The 11,491-nt window shown below is 44.3% G+C and overlaps 5 protein-coding genes across 5 annotated transcripts; 4 read left to right on the top strand and 1 right to left on the bottom strand.

The window, feature by feature from the left end:
• Nucleotides 1–1,684: 1,684 nt before the first annotated feature.
• On the top strand, nucleotides 1,685–2,048 carry PHALS_03118 (uncharacterized protein; the record flags this gene model as incomplete). Its single annotated transcript, XM_024721798.1, has 2 exons — nucleotides 1,685–1,795; nucleotides 1,854–2,048. 2 exons carry the CDS (start codon nucleotides 1,685–1,687, stop codon nucleotides 2,046–2,048), a joined length of 306 nt encoding a protein of 101 aa, XP_024572939.1.
• Nucleotides 2,049–2,839: 791 nt separating this feature from the next.
• PHALS_03117 (uncharacterized protein) lies at nucleotides 2,840–3,202 on the bottom strand (the record flags this gene model as incomplete). The annotated part of the gene is made up of 2 exons (XM_024721797.1): nucleotides 2,840–3,011; nucleotides 3,075–3,202. The coding sequence occupies 2 exons, from the start codon at nucleotides 3,200–3,202 to the stop codon at nucleotides 2,840–2,842; spliced, it is 300 nt and encodes a 99-aa protein (XP_024572938.1).
• Nucleotides 3,203–7,515: 4,313 nt separating this feature from the next.
• On the top strand, nucleotides 7,516–8,494 carry PHALS_03116 (Ankyrin repeat-containing domain; the record flags this gene model as incomplete). The annotated part of the gene is made up of 3 exons (XM_024721796.1): nucleotides 7,516–7,689; nucleotides 7,764–8,099; nucleotides 8,162–8,494. The coding sequence occupies 3 exons, from the start codon at nucleotides 7,516–7,518 to the stop codon at nucleotides 8,492–8,494; spliced, it is 843 nt and encodes a 280-aa protein (XP_024572937.1).
• Nucleotides 8,495–8,568: 74 nt separating this feature from the next.
• Nucleotides 8,569–10,568, top strand: PHALS_03115 (uncharacterized protein; the record flags this gene model as incomplete). The annotated part of the gene is made up of 6 exons (XM_024721795.1): nucleotides 8,569–8,991; nucleotides 9,061–9,169; nucleotides 9,229–9,713; nucleotides 9,780–9,887; nucleotides 9,939–10,478; nucleotides 10,539–10,568. The coding sequence occupies 6 exons, from the start codon at nucleotides 8,569–8,571 to the stop codon at nucleotides 10,566–10,568; spliced, it is 1,695 nt and encodes a 564-aa protein (XP_024572936.1).
• A 203-nt stretch (nucleotides 10,569–10,771) lies between these two features.
• Nucleotides 10,772–11,225, top strand: PHALS_03114 (nuclear transcription factor y subunit c-9; the record flags this gene model as incomplete). The annotated part of the gene is made up of 2 exons (XM_024721794.1): nucleotides 10,772–10,904; nucleotides 10,972–11,225. The coding sequence occupies 2 exons, from the start codon at nucleotides 10,772–10,774 to the stop codon at nucleotides 11,223–11,225; spliced, it is 387 nt and encodes a 128-aa protein (XP_024572935.1).
• Between the last annotated feature and the right edge of the window lie 266 nt (nucleotides 11,226–11,491).

The raw sequence follows: 11,491 nt of genomic DNA, 5'->3' as shown, positions 1-11,491 counted from the left end.
CTAAGGACCTAAAATATATTCACTTCACATTTTGCGCTCTACTGCGCACAACTCAACACTTATTTTAAGAATACAGCACCGTTGATATCATGCTAGCGGCGTTTTTGACCAGAATAATATTTGAAAAAATCGTACCTACTCATTAACTGAACGAAGGACTCCCAATCGCTATGGAATCATCCCGTTTCAGCAGTGTAACCATATTCTTCAGCTGAATAAAAGGACCTATCGCGTTGGAGTATAGATTTTTTCAAATATTATTCTGGTCAAAACCGCCGCTAGCACGATATCAACGGTGCTGCAGATACGGCGATTGTAGTCATCAAACGTTGCAGCCGAGCTGTACATAATTAAATCCGGGATTATTATAGTCAGACTTTCATGGGAGTTTTTGTTTGATTTAATTTGTTTTAAATGCTGTGTAATTTCAATAACCTCTACTGGACGTATTTATATTTGACTATAAAATTGTTCTTGATTCAAGATTAGTTTACTATAGATTCAAAAGTGCTGAATGAAGTCTCGCGTTACTTTTGAGGTACGATGTTGCGACTTTATTTCTATTTAGGTGCATAAGATTGACTCTACTTATACAGCAACGAGCTCAAAAAAGTGCTGAGTGCAAGGCAGGGTGACCCCACTTTCAGGTTAAAGTGCTCAAATCCCTCAAAGGAGAAGCTTAGTAACACGGTTTCTAGGGGTCAACGTGAATTGCCGATCCAGTATCTAGGTTTCCTCGACTTTTTTATGGTTTACAAATCAGTTCTAACATAAGTACGGTAGAGTAATTTGGTGTACATTTAGCAACCTCTAGTAGGGACATCATCCCCTTTTTCACTTCGGATATTATCATTAAAACAACAGAACATAAAGCTCCTGATCAAATTATATGATATATGGCTTGAACGGTCTTTGCCGCTACGTTTCCAGAATAATGAATTTTAAAGACGTTTATAACTTTTTTTGCAGATAAAAATGCATTGCAATTATTACTTGATATTGAGAACTAAACCAGGTGATTAAAACAACTTTTGTAAAAATATTCTTGCCTTTATGAGACAAAATACCGGTTGCTTTTAAATGCATCAGATCTGGTGATAAGTATTGATTTTGAAAAGTATTTACCAAGACATTTTTTTATGTTCGTTTGGAAACGTCTCAAATTCCCTTGCTTCACTAAATTTATTAAACTGCAGGAACACGAGAATGAGAAGAGTTTGCAAAAAATAATATGATTTTTTTTATTTTGAGATGATCTTAATTAAGGGAAAGATACAGTGAGTCTGCTTAACCCCATAATTGAAATCTGGTCTTGCTCCCGCACTAGACGTATTTATGCGATTTCTGAAAATAACTCTACAGCATAGCTGACGTTGGAATGATGTGCAAGACCAAGTTTACAGTAACGTGTCTTCACCACCAGATGCATCAAATTAGGTTACTTGTAACATAACATAATATTCTTTTTGTCGTGAAAGAGAAATCAATGACTCTTCATATGCCTTTGTACGCAATGTTACTCTTTCATAACTTAGTTTTAATCAGTTAGTCGATCATTTTCTAATTTTATTTTCATGTCTGTGTAATGTTTTGCATCGAAATGCCGTACTCGAAGCGAAATGCTAATAGGCGATATTTGGATTTGATCTACTTAATATTATCAAGGTTAATCTCCTTCACCCCAATGATGTCCTCATTCGCTATCGTGTGTGTCGCAAAGCAAAGCGCTCGCATTTTGTGCGTGAATAATCCGACAATGTTGAAGTTTAAATCTGCACACCGTCGACTTCTGGAAGTATATACCTCGCAATTGCAAATTGGCCAGCAACACCAGTGAAGTTATTGCTGAATAGGTTTTGATGCTAGATTTTATGCGAAGCTCCAAAAAAGTATTGGGCATCGTCGTGGCATCTCGCTTGTTTAGTGATACTTTTGAAGAGGTGAAGTCTTATACTGGTCGCGTCCCGAAGGTTCTCTTCTCGGGTTGTCGACAGCCGTGCAAATGTTTCAAAACAGAGAAGCTTCTGAATCATGTCGATGCCATTTGATAAACTGAATTTGTATTCGGTGTCAGCGATGATATTGAACATTCATGAGTTGCGGGTGATACACTTGTGAATAGTGAGATTACAATTAGCTATGCCGCCGAATTTGTTTGAATGGCCGCATCACCTAGGTCTATGGAGCAATTTCTTTCGTATACACTTCATCGAGTTAGCGCTTCACCTCACGTCTGCCGATAACTATAATCGCGTTGTCAATTTGGCTTGCTAGAAGTACCTCCGCCAAATTGGATTCGGGAGCATCACCTGCAGCCCTCGTGCTGTTCGAAATGGTAGCGCTGATCCGCCTTCACCGAGCACAATTTTCAATCCGTCGCTGTCCTCTTCCGGCCCCAGAACCTGACATTGCTGAAGGCTTATGCCACCTGTCCCCTTTGGGTGCAGTCGGAGATAGTTAAGTTTACTCCGGGAAGCACGACATCAGGACGATGAGGTCTGCCTAGGTCTGGGTGATAACGGGCCCCATTTTAACTGAAGAAGGTACTTGAGTTACTTGAGCAGGGGTTGCTAAATTAGAAAGTCAGATTGTCGGGCAGGTAGCCGGGCTATTTTTCGATAATTTGCTAACTTTGATCGTCAAATAACAGTCCCAAATTGTTCTATCACTTGGTTTTCTGTACACTAATGATACCCCGAAATGTCTAAGCTGATTTCAAAATACAAGTTGCAGTTGAACTAAGCAAAGATAATTGTCAATGCGGAACAAATGCTTTTTATCTTTGATAGCTTTCCGTTCGTCAAGCAGTGCATTATTTCGATCAAAGCGATGTAGAGCCTTATTGATCAAACGAGTGAGAACGGAGCAACATGCTGAAGTAACTGCCGCAATTCATGTGCACAGTCAGAGGACAATCAAAATTCTGTCTTGATTGCATTGCAGCCTTTTGTGGCAGCATTTGGAATGGTCTGGATCTCAGAACCGCGAGTGTACCGGTGAATGATGGAACACTGCAAGTGCTATCAGATAAAGAGCAAAATGTTGTGCAAGCGCGTATCAAGCTTGAAACGAACATAATCTGCATACTGTTGGCGCTTTGTGAGTTTTCAATCATCAAGTGAACTTGTTTGGAGACTTGTATCTCTACACAATGCACAGAGGCGCTGTTCGCTGAATCGCCAGCAGCATGCACACTCGTCATGTGAATTGAGGAATCGTACTCGCTCGTGGCTCTTTTGACAATAGCAAGACGAGCTGAAGCGCACCGATACTCGTCACTTTCTAAATCTTCTCGATCGAATCAAATTATAGTCTACTTTACTGTCACGAGTGCTAATTAATGGGACCCAAACGCAATGCACTTTTTCAATGTCACGCTTTACAAATATGCTCGATTTGGAATATGATACATTTACAGTATAAGTGATGGCTGACAAAGCCAGGTAAACGGAAGGAGAACGCAAAGAAAAGTGTGACTATACTTACGCTCAAAGCAGAGGTTTATTTGAGCAAAGCGCAAGCCGAACATTAGAAATACAGCGTTTAAATCGTTCGAGGATATAAAAATTTGAAGAATCACATCTGCCAAAACGTGTAGCACTCAAGACAAGATTGGCGTTTCTCTGGTAACGCCAGTATCGGTGCATAAAGGAGGCTGTCTTTGACCCTGTGAAAAGCCTCCCGATGCTTGTTGTCCTGACGCCATTTCTTATCCTTCTAAATGAGATTAGACAATGGCGTTATTCCCGCATAGTTTGCGCTATAATTTCGCAAGTGGTTGGCGAGGCCAAGCCACTTGCGCGAGTCTTTTTCGTTTTCTTGGAACCGGCCAGTCCACAATGGCCTTGACCTTAGCGGAATACGCTTTAGGGCCACGTTTCCCAATGGAGCACCTTAAGAATAGAATTTCTTCCGAGCATCAAGATTCATTATGTGATCAATTCGCCGTATATGCACTTATCGGCATTAGCATACAGCTTATTCGTGCGCATGCACTCAAACACCGCTCTACAATGGACGATGTGGCTTCCCACGTCTGTCCTCCCGCGTCCGGCACGACTGTGGACGAAGATGTTATCAAAGTGTGGCTGTGCCTACATTTGATTGTGGCCTAAACAATTGCGTCACAAGACGATTCAATGTTGCTGGTGCATTTGACAGCCCTTATGACATCACCAGCCACTCCCAGAGCATCCCGCTCAGAGTACCCACCGCTTTCAGCGGAATATCACTCGCCCTCATGAGAAATTGGTAATACCCATCGACCGAGTCGAGTTAAATGTACTTCGTACACCCCACCATGTTGCTCTATAGAACATCCTATCTAGGAATCGGCGTCTGTGCCGAAATGGTGGCAGCGTTGAGCTTATTATAAGCGTGAACGATACGCCACTTGCCATTCGGCTTCCGGTTTCCGGACAAAAAACGTGGGTTCAAATGGGAAGACTTGCTCTCAAGCACCATTCCTGCGTCGTGCTTCGCACTGGAGAAGGTGCCAATGACGTCGCACTGCTCCTTAAGAAGAGGCCATTGGCGTGCTAAGCAGTATTTGGTTCACGGGACCAGATTGATCTCATGACGCACACCTCGGTCCGGAGGAAGGATTGATCGCGATTTTTGGGGGACGGCGTCATGAAATTTCTTCTCCGATGGGTAGTACGAATTCGAGGGATTCAAAGATTCAATTTGTGTGTTTTGCACCTTCATTGTTATCTCCAGGATAGCTTCATCCAGAAGCGACGATGAGTTATTTTCTTCTTCCAGTGGTTTAATGGCGACTTCGGCTAAGTCGCCTGCCTTTAAGGCACTGCCAAACGTTTCGAAGGATATCTCGTCCAGCTCAAGATAAGCATCCACGGCAGGAATCGCCTCGAGGGTGACGTCGCTGCCCGTTGTACCGTTGACAAGGGTGTTTCGCTGTGCGCGATCGTCTAGGTAGACACATTCTGGGTTAGGGTCGACGCCCTTCGTCCTGCAGCTAGCATCCGGCGTCGGTGTCACCTCTCCACAGATGTTTTACGTCTCGGCGAGACCAGTGGGAACACGCACAGCGTAGTCCAGTGTTAGCCCCTTTTCCTGCTCCATCGGAGCTCGAATGTTATTAACAACATCCGACAAAGAGCTGTTAGTTTTGAAGTCTTCTTCCAGTGGATAACGTGCCACCCCGCGCGCATCTGAAGAGCCTTGTCCAAGATTCCCCGGACCTCGTCCGACCATAGCACTCATGGCATGCAGCGACTGCTTGGAGACGTGAGCAGTACTAAGTGAATTATGTGCCACCCCACCTGCATCACTGGGGCTTTGCCCTCGATGTCTTGGCCTTTGGGTGAGTATGAATCCGCTTCTGCTAGAAAGCAAAAAATTATTTGGTGCGGGCACGGTGAGCGTGCTGAAAATCGGAATATCCACCGAAGGTGTATCGGACCGAAGTCCCGAGCATAGGTCGCGGGCTGAACGTTTAGTGGCACGTAGCCCACTAAGTACTGTTCAAGTATCAAAGCAGTTGCTACATACCAAGAGTTGAAAGGTCGGTAAAGCCCCACCAGAGACGTACACGTAGCGCCTAAGGTATTCGACCTCCAGTCGATCCATGGCTCATTATTTTTCCAACCATGTCATCACAAGGATGGTCATACCTTGACTCCAAGTTTAAGACTATGCAGAGTTCCACGCTATCAAAGTCAAGAAACTTGAAAGCGAGGTCCACAGGGAGCTTCGGCACCGTGACCCGTGTCCCCGTCGCTAAGCGAACAGTGACGATGTCACTCAACCGCGCTTTAATCGCCTCAGCAGACGGCTGACTTCCTTTCATCGTGGAGCATCAAGCATAATTGCCAAACGACCAGAAATCGAACAGGGTCGTCCATGGCTTCTCACTGCTCTCCACTATCGGTTTCACGACTAGCAAGCCCGGCTTGCATACTTGTTCCATGTTCAAGCGCACGGGGCTCTTCGAAGGTGGTCCCTGCTGGTCTTTAGCCCATTGAGGCTGAACAGAACTCGTTTTTTCGGTAGGCCGCCCAGGTGCTATCGTTTTCCTACGACGAAGGAAAATACTGGTGAGAAGCGGGGCGTCGGTTTGATGAACCTTGATGCGCCATGCGCAGGAGACAACCATCCAAAGATGACGGGGGTCTCCACAGACAAAACACCGTCGGGTGTTCGATCGCTGCTCGGCAGCTCGGAGCTCTGCCTCTTCTTTCTCAGCATAGCTGAGATCCATCGGATCAGGCCCGCTCGACGAGCTGCTAGGGTGCACATACTAACCAAGTGCCAAACTAAAATTTAATTCGGTATGCAATGCCACATTCACTGCTTATTCAAACGAAGACAGGTGCACACGGAAGACTTCCATTCTGGCCACACCAGTGCGGAAGCCCTCCATAAGAACGTTCACTGTGACCGCCTCGGGAAGAGGATCGGCTACCATATGGCACTGAGAGCGGATCAAGTCCACCATTTCCTTCTTGCCCTGTCGTGTGGCAAGGAAGCGCGATCGCACGCGATATGCCTGGTTAGGCGGTGTGAACATTCGTGAAAGCTGCAGCTTCAGCTTCTTTTAGGAGAAAAACGCTGCTTTGACCGAAGTACCGCACGTAAGTGCCCATTCTCGCGCTCGACCGTCGAGCTTGGAGATAGCTAGCGCCACGCGCTGTGATAGGTCTGGAGCTTGGAGGATGCCATAGCCATCTCGACCTCCCTCGCCCAGAGCAGGAGATTCTCTTCATTCTTGCCCTCGAAGGTCTTAACACTCACCAATGGCGACTTAGGTTGGGAGGAGTCGTCCGTCGCCGACGGTGGCGTCATGGTTGCAGTCGCCGCCGAAATTTTTTGCTGCAGGTGCTCTAGTAGAGCATTTTCATAGCTTGTAAATGCCTCTAGGCGCCCGCTGATCGCTTCAGGTCCTTGTGAAGCGAGGTGTTGCACACCCTCAGGGCCGAGCGGGGATATCAGCTTATGAAGCTCGTCCTGCATGCCCTGGGGCGAATAGGAGAACTGCACCATCCTCGCAGAGGGTCAGTCGTGACGACTCAGGCGTGAATTGACCAACGAAGTGCTATCAAGTGCTGCGGGGCTGCCGTAGCTCTTTGATTAGAGAAAGTTTACTTAGATCACCGACCTCACCTTCTATATTGGAATCAGTACGAGTGTAGCGGATTGCAATCCGCTACCTCCAAGAGTATATAAAACCTTATCTCAAGGCAAATGTACTCTCCTGTTCAAAATTGAAACTGTATTTATTTGTTTATTTGTGTAATCTAAAGGCTTTCTTATCTCAATAGTATAATTTCTGTTCTTGTTGTTTAAGGTTAGCCACACCATTGTTCGGTCACAGCATCTTGTGTAACCCACGCCAATGTGTAAATAATCACATTACAATGTGACCCACACCATTGTGTTATCACACCATCCCGTTGGTTTATTGTATTGTACTTAGATATATAGTTGAAATCTTTGAAGCGACGCCGAATTTCAAACTTTGAGCTAAAACTGAAAACCTTAAGTTTGTTCGGAATGGTGTTCCGCCGCCGAATGAGTCCGCTCGATGAAATGAAGAGTCTGCAGATGTTGAGTAAGCGAGACCCAGAATCTGCAGCAAACTTGGTGGCCAATGGAAAATTTCTTGTCAATATTGTCCGCGATGGAAATCTACGTGCTTTGATGTGTGCAGTCGAACAACTTCAAGAGGTAAATAGTCGCAAAGCTAAAAACTATGTTTTGTCTTTGTGGCAGTCTTATGTGATTGACTTTTGATTCAAAAGGGTCAAGTGTTAACATTTTATGCCGTGCGAATGTTTCGGGAAGCTTGCGCAATAAAAAGACTAGACATTCTCCATTACATGCTACAGAATGGCTTCGACCTTCAGCAAAGCTACATGTGGGACACCTTGCATAGTATAATCGAAACTGTTGACAGCAATCACAGCGCCGAGCTTGTACAACCTCTCATCCGATTTTTGTTGAATGCTGGCATTGATGTCAACTGGCAAAGGAAATCCGATCTGTTTACAGCTTTACACGTTGCATGCTGCAAAAATCTGTACTCCATTTCGTATCTACTTGTCATATATGGTGCTGATGTGAACGCAGTTGCGGCGGTGAGAATTTGATTGTCTTACTCATTATAATTTTACTGATACAACCTTTTTCGGAATAAAAGGACGATGCCATGCCACTGTCATGCGTGAAAAATATTGAAAAAGTCACTGAAGCTGAGCGAACGCAGATGGAATTGCTCAAGCATTTTCTATTGAAACGTCAAGCGCGTACAAGCTGGAGAAAGCAAAATTGTCCAACAACAGCAATCAATGTCAGCTCCTTAAACGAAGCTGTAGGTTTATTTAGTCCAAAATCTCGGCACACTCCTGCAACGATGATCAATCGACCAATTCTTAGCTTTTCCAGTAGCTTTGGCATTCAGAGCAGCGTCGAGGAATCAATCGATGATCAGAATCAACCTGGTCTTGTCTTCGACACAACAGACAGTTATTAAAACAGTAATAGCAAGAGATGACGATTGGATAAATCACCGAAATAGTACATAGTGTTTCGTAATCTCTTAAGAAAATGTCCTGCAGCCTTATCGAGGCTAAGTTTCAATTGCTGGATCGAGCTATTGAGATGCTCTCCATTTCAATGAACCGTATATCACCTCGAATAGCATCGTCCGAAGAGCTACGTAAACTTGTGGCGGCACAGAAGCTTGCTTCACCTAAGAAACCTATTCAAGATGGAGCGAAAACAACATCTGACAGAGTCTATTCTTGCATTGAGAACAATAAGAATCAGCGAGAAAAAAATATTTTCGAAAAGAAAGCGAAAAACTGTCAGTCGAAACCAAGAGATTTGAATGGAAGAAGAGACAGAAGTCAAGGCTCAAACAATCTCAAATGGATCGATTTAAACCAAAAAGACTCGAAAAAGCCATCTACAAGAAAAGATTTTGACTTCGTAGAAATGGGAGAAAGAATTAAACGATTAAGTCATGAGGTGAAGCCTGAGTCACACTTAAATAGCAAGTGCAGTGAATGAGATTGTGATTAACTTTGCATGTTTTAGGTGCCCCGATCAAATTTGCTTGATCAAGATAGAAAATATGGACAAGGTTTGAGTTTGCTTGAAAAGCGAATTTCGAACCAGAAGAATGACGATGATAGAAATGATTCAGGTATTCTATTCGATTAGTCTGATAAGCTCGATTCTGGATAATCTTGCTATTGCTGTTAGTATCCTTTCGTGCTACTTCTCACAGCGCTCGACCTCCAGCTAAAAGATCAATCGGATACCACTTTAGAAAAAATGAAACTTTTCTAGCGACTAGATGCCGGTCAGCGGCGATGTGTACCCCTTCGACACACCAATCAGAAAACTATTTTATTCCTACAGCCTCCAGATTTGCCACGACCGAATTTACATCTCAGCGCGAAAATCATCACCAGCGACCCAGAACTGCCACCGGGGAGTCTTCTGACCATGACCATAAAACTACCACGGCTCGTACAGTGCCGCTAAGACCCGATCATGTAATAATTCCTGGCGAATCGATAAGCCAGAGTCAGTCGAATTTTGGGTCGAGAGTACATGATCCAACCTTTTACATGCTGGAACTTCGGCTTATTCACCCCAGTTGCTTGACCAATTGGCGCTTTCAAGCCTCTTTCACAAACGTGTCGATGATACCATACCAGACAGTATTTCTAGACGATCTCATGGTCAGCATCGTTTTCGGTGTATTCTTTTTCTCGAAGCCCTGCTTATAGTATCTGGTGCATATTTAGACCGATGACGAAAATTGTTTGCTATTTAATAGCATGCAGCCAGGATCGGCCTTATCTCGTCGTTTTAATCCATTCATGTATTTTCCAGGTCTTAATCAACCAAGTGACGTACGTACAATGAATGCGAAAGGATCAAGCACTGATACTTATTTTGTATAGCTTTATGGACACGTTATGAATATCGTCGTGACATCTCTCCATCCTGTCACCTGTATCGTGATCAATACTACGGTACAATTCACCCGTTATCGCGACGAGGCTGTTGTCGAACCGTCAATAAAATTAAATCGAGAACATTTGGAAGCCGAGAAGACTCCAAACGCTAAGGTCCTGATTGTACAGTCTAAACGCAGCAGTTCGGCTCCTTTGCTATCGAGCAGGAGAATTAAGGTGTCATGCTCTCATACGAGAAAGATACCAAGACCACCGTGTCAAAATAAGACCTTTGAAGCCAGCACAGATGGGACGGAAGCGCAGCAATATACTTCTTGGGTTGTCAGCCAGCCGAATGAACTTAGCACTATCGCTGAACCTACTGCGCTGGACAAGGTGACAACACTACGGCTTGTAGAGTCTCGGCCACCTTCTCCAACGACTATTGCTTCAAATACAAAAGAAGCGACATGGTCACTTCAAAAACCGCTTGGCACCATTGATAGTAAGAAGATGCAGCTGCAGCGCCTGCGTGCAAACATTCGGGTAGGTCAGGAGGTCAATCATTTATCATCAATTGAATTTCTGACTCCGTCGAATGTTCAGAAAGAAATGAGCAAACATGTTAGCTTGTAGAGAGTGATGTGGATCACATATATATTATTATTATTTGTGGTCCACAAAGCCGAAAAAACTGCATTTCTTGGAAAGTCGAATAGCGCCATTAAGTGCCCTCTTGTCTCGCAACCTTAAGCGTCTTATTGTCGCATTGCATACGCATTATCTTCCTTTATCGTTTTAGAAGAAAGACACATTCAGAACGCTCGAGGCTTTAATCAATGGAAGGACAAGTGGTGGAGCTAACAGAAGCCGAGCAGGCCCAGCACCAACTGCAAATGGAGCAGCAGCTTAAGGCTTTTTGGGCCAAGCAGCTGCTTGAAATGGAGCAGCTTGAAGTTGGTAGTGAACAAGGTGCTTGTAGAGCACATGGTGATGTGGGTATGTGCATAACTGACATATCTGTGTGGCTTTGTTGCAGATTTTAAAAATCACAACGACCTGCCTCTTGCGCGCATTAAACGCATTATGAAGTCAGACGAAGATGTTCGCATGATAAGTGCTGAAGCGCCTGTATTGTTTGCTAAGGCTTGCGAGATGTTTATTCTTGAGCTGACGCTACGCTCGTGGGGCTACTCGGAAAAGAATAAACGACGGACGCTGCAGAAAGAAGATATCCAAACAGCCATTAGAAACACGGACATTTTTGACTTCCTCGTAGACGTCATTAACTAAGAAGAATGGGCTACCAGTCGTACAGTAATTGCTATGTTTTCATGTAAAGCGATAGTTCTGAACAGCGCTTAATGTAAGAGAGATGAAGAATAAGAACTATAGCTTTAGAGATGGCATTTTACTGCACCTCTTGATTTCAAACTTTACCTTCGCGTTACATTCAACCACGTCATCAATCACCTTCAAGTTAAACCAACTACAATCTTATTGACGCGCAAAATGACATTGTTATATTTCCATATTTTAAGTCCGGCAGCGATCTTGCA

Source organism: Plasmopara halstedii, assembly GCF_900000015.1.
Source record: "Plasmopara halstedii genome assembly, contig: Scaffold_208, whole genome shotgun sequence".
Classification (NCBI taxonomy): domain Eukaryota; phylum Oomycota; class Peronosporomycetes; order Peronosporales; family Peronosporaceae; genus Plasmopara; species Plasmopara halstedii.
The sequence above is the reverse complement of the archived record's forward strand: the minus strand, read 5'-3'. Positions and strand labels throughout refer to the sequence as shown.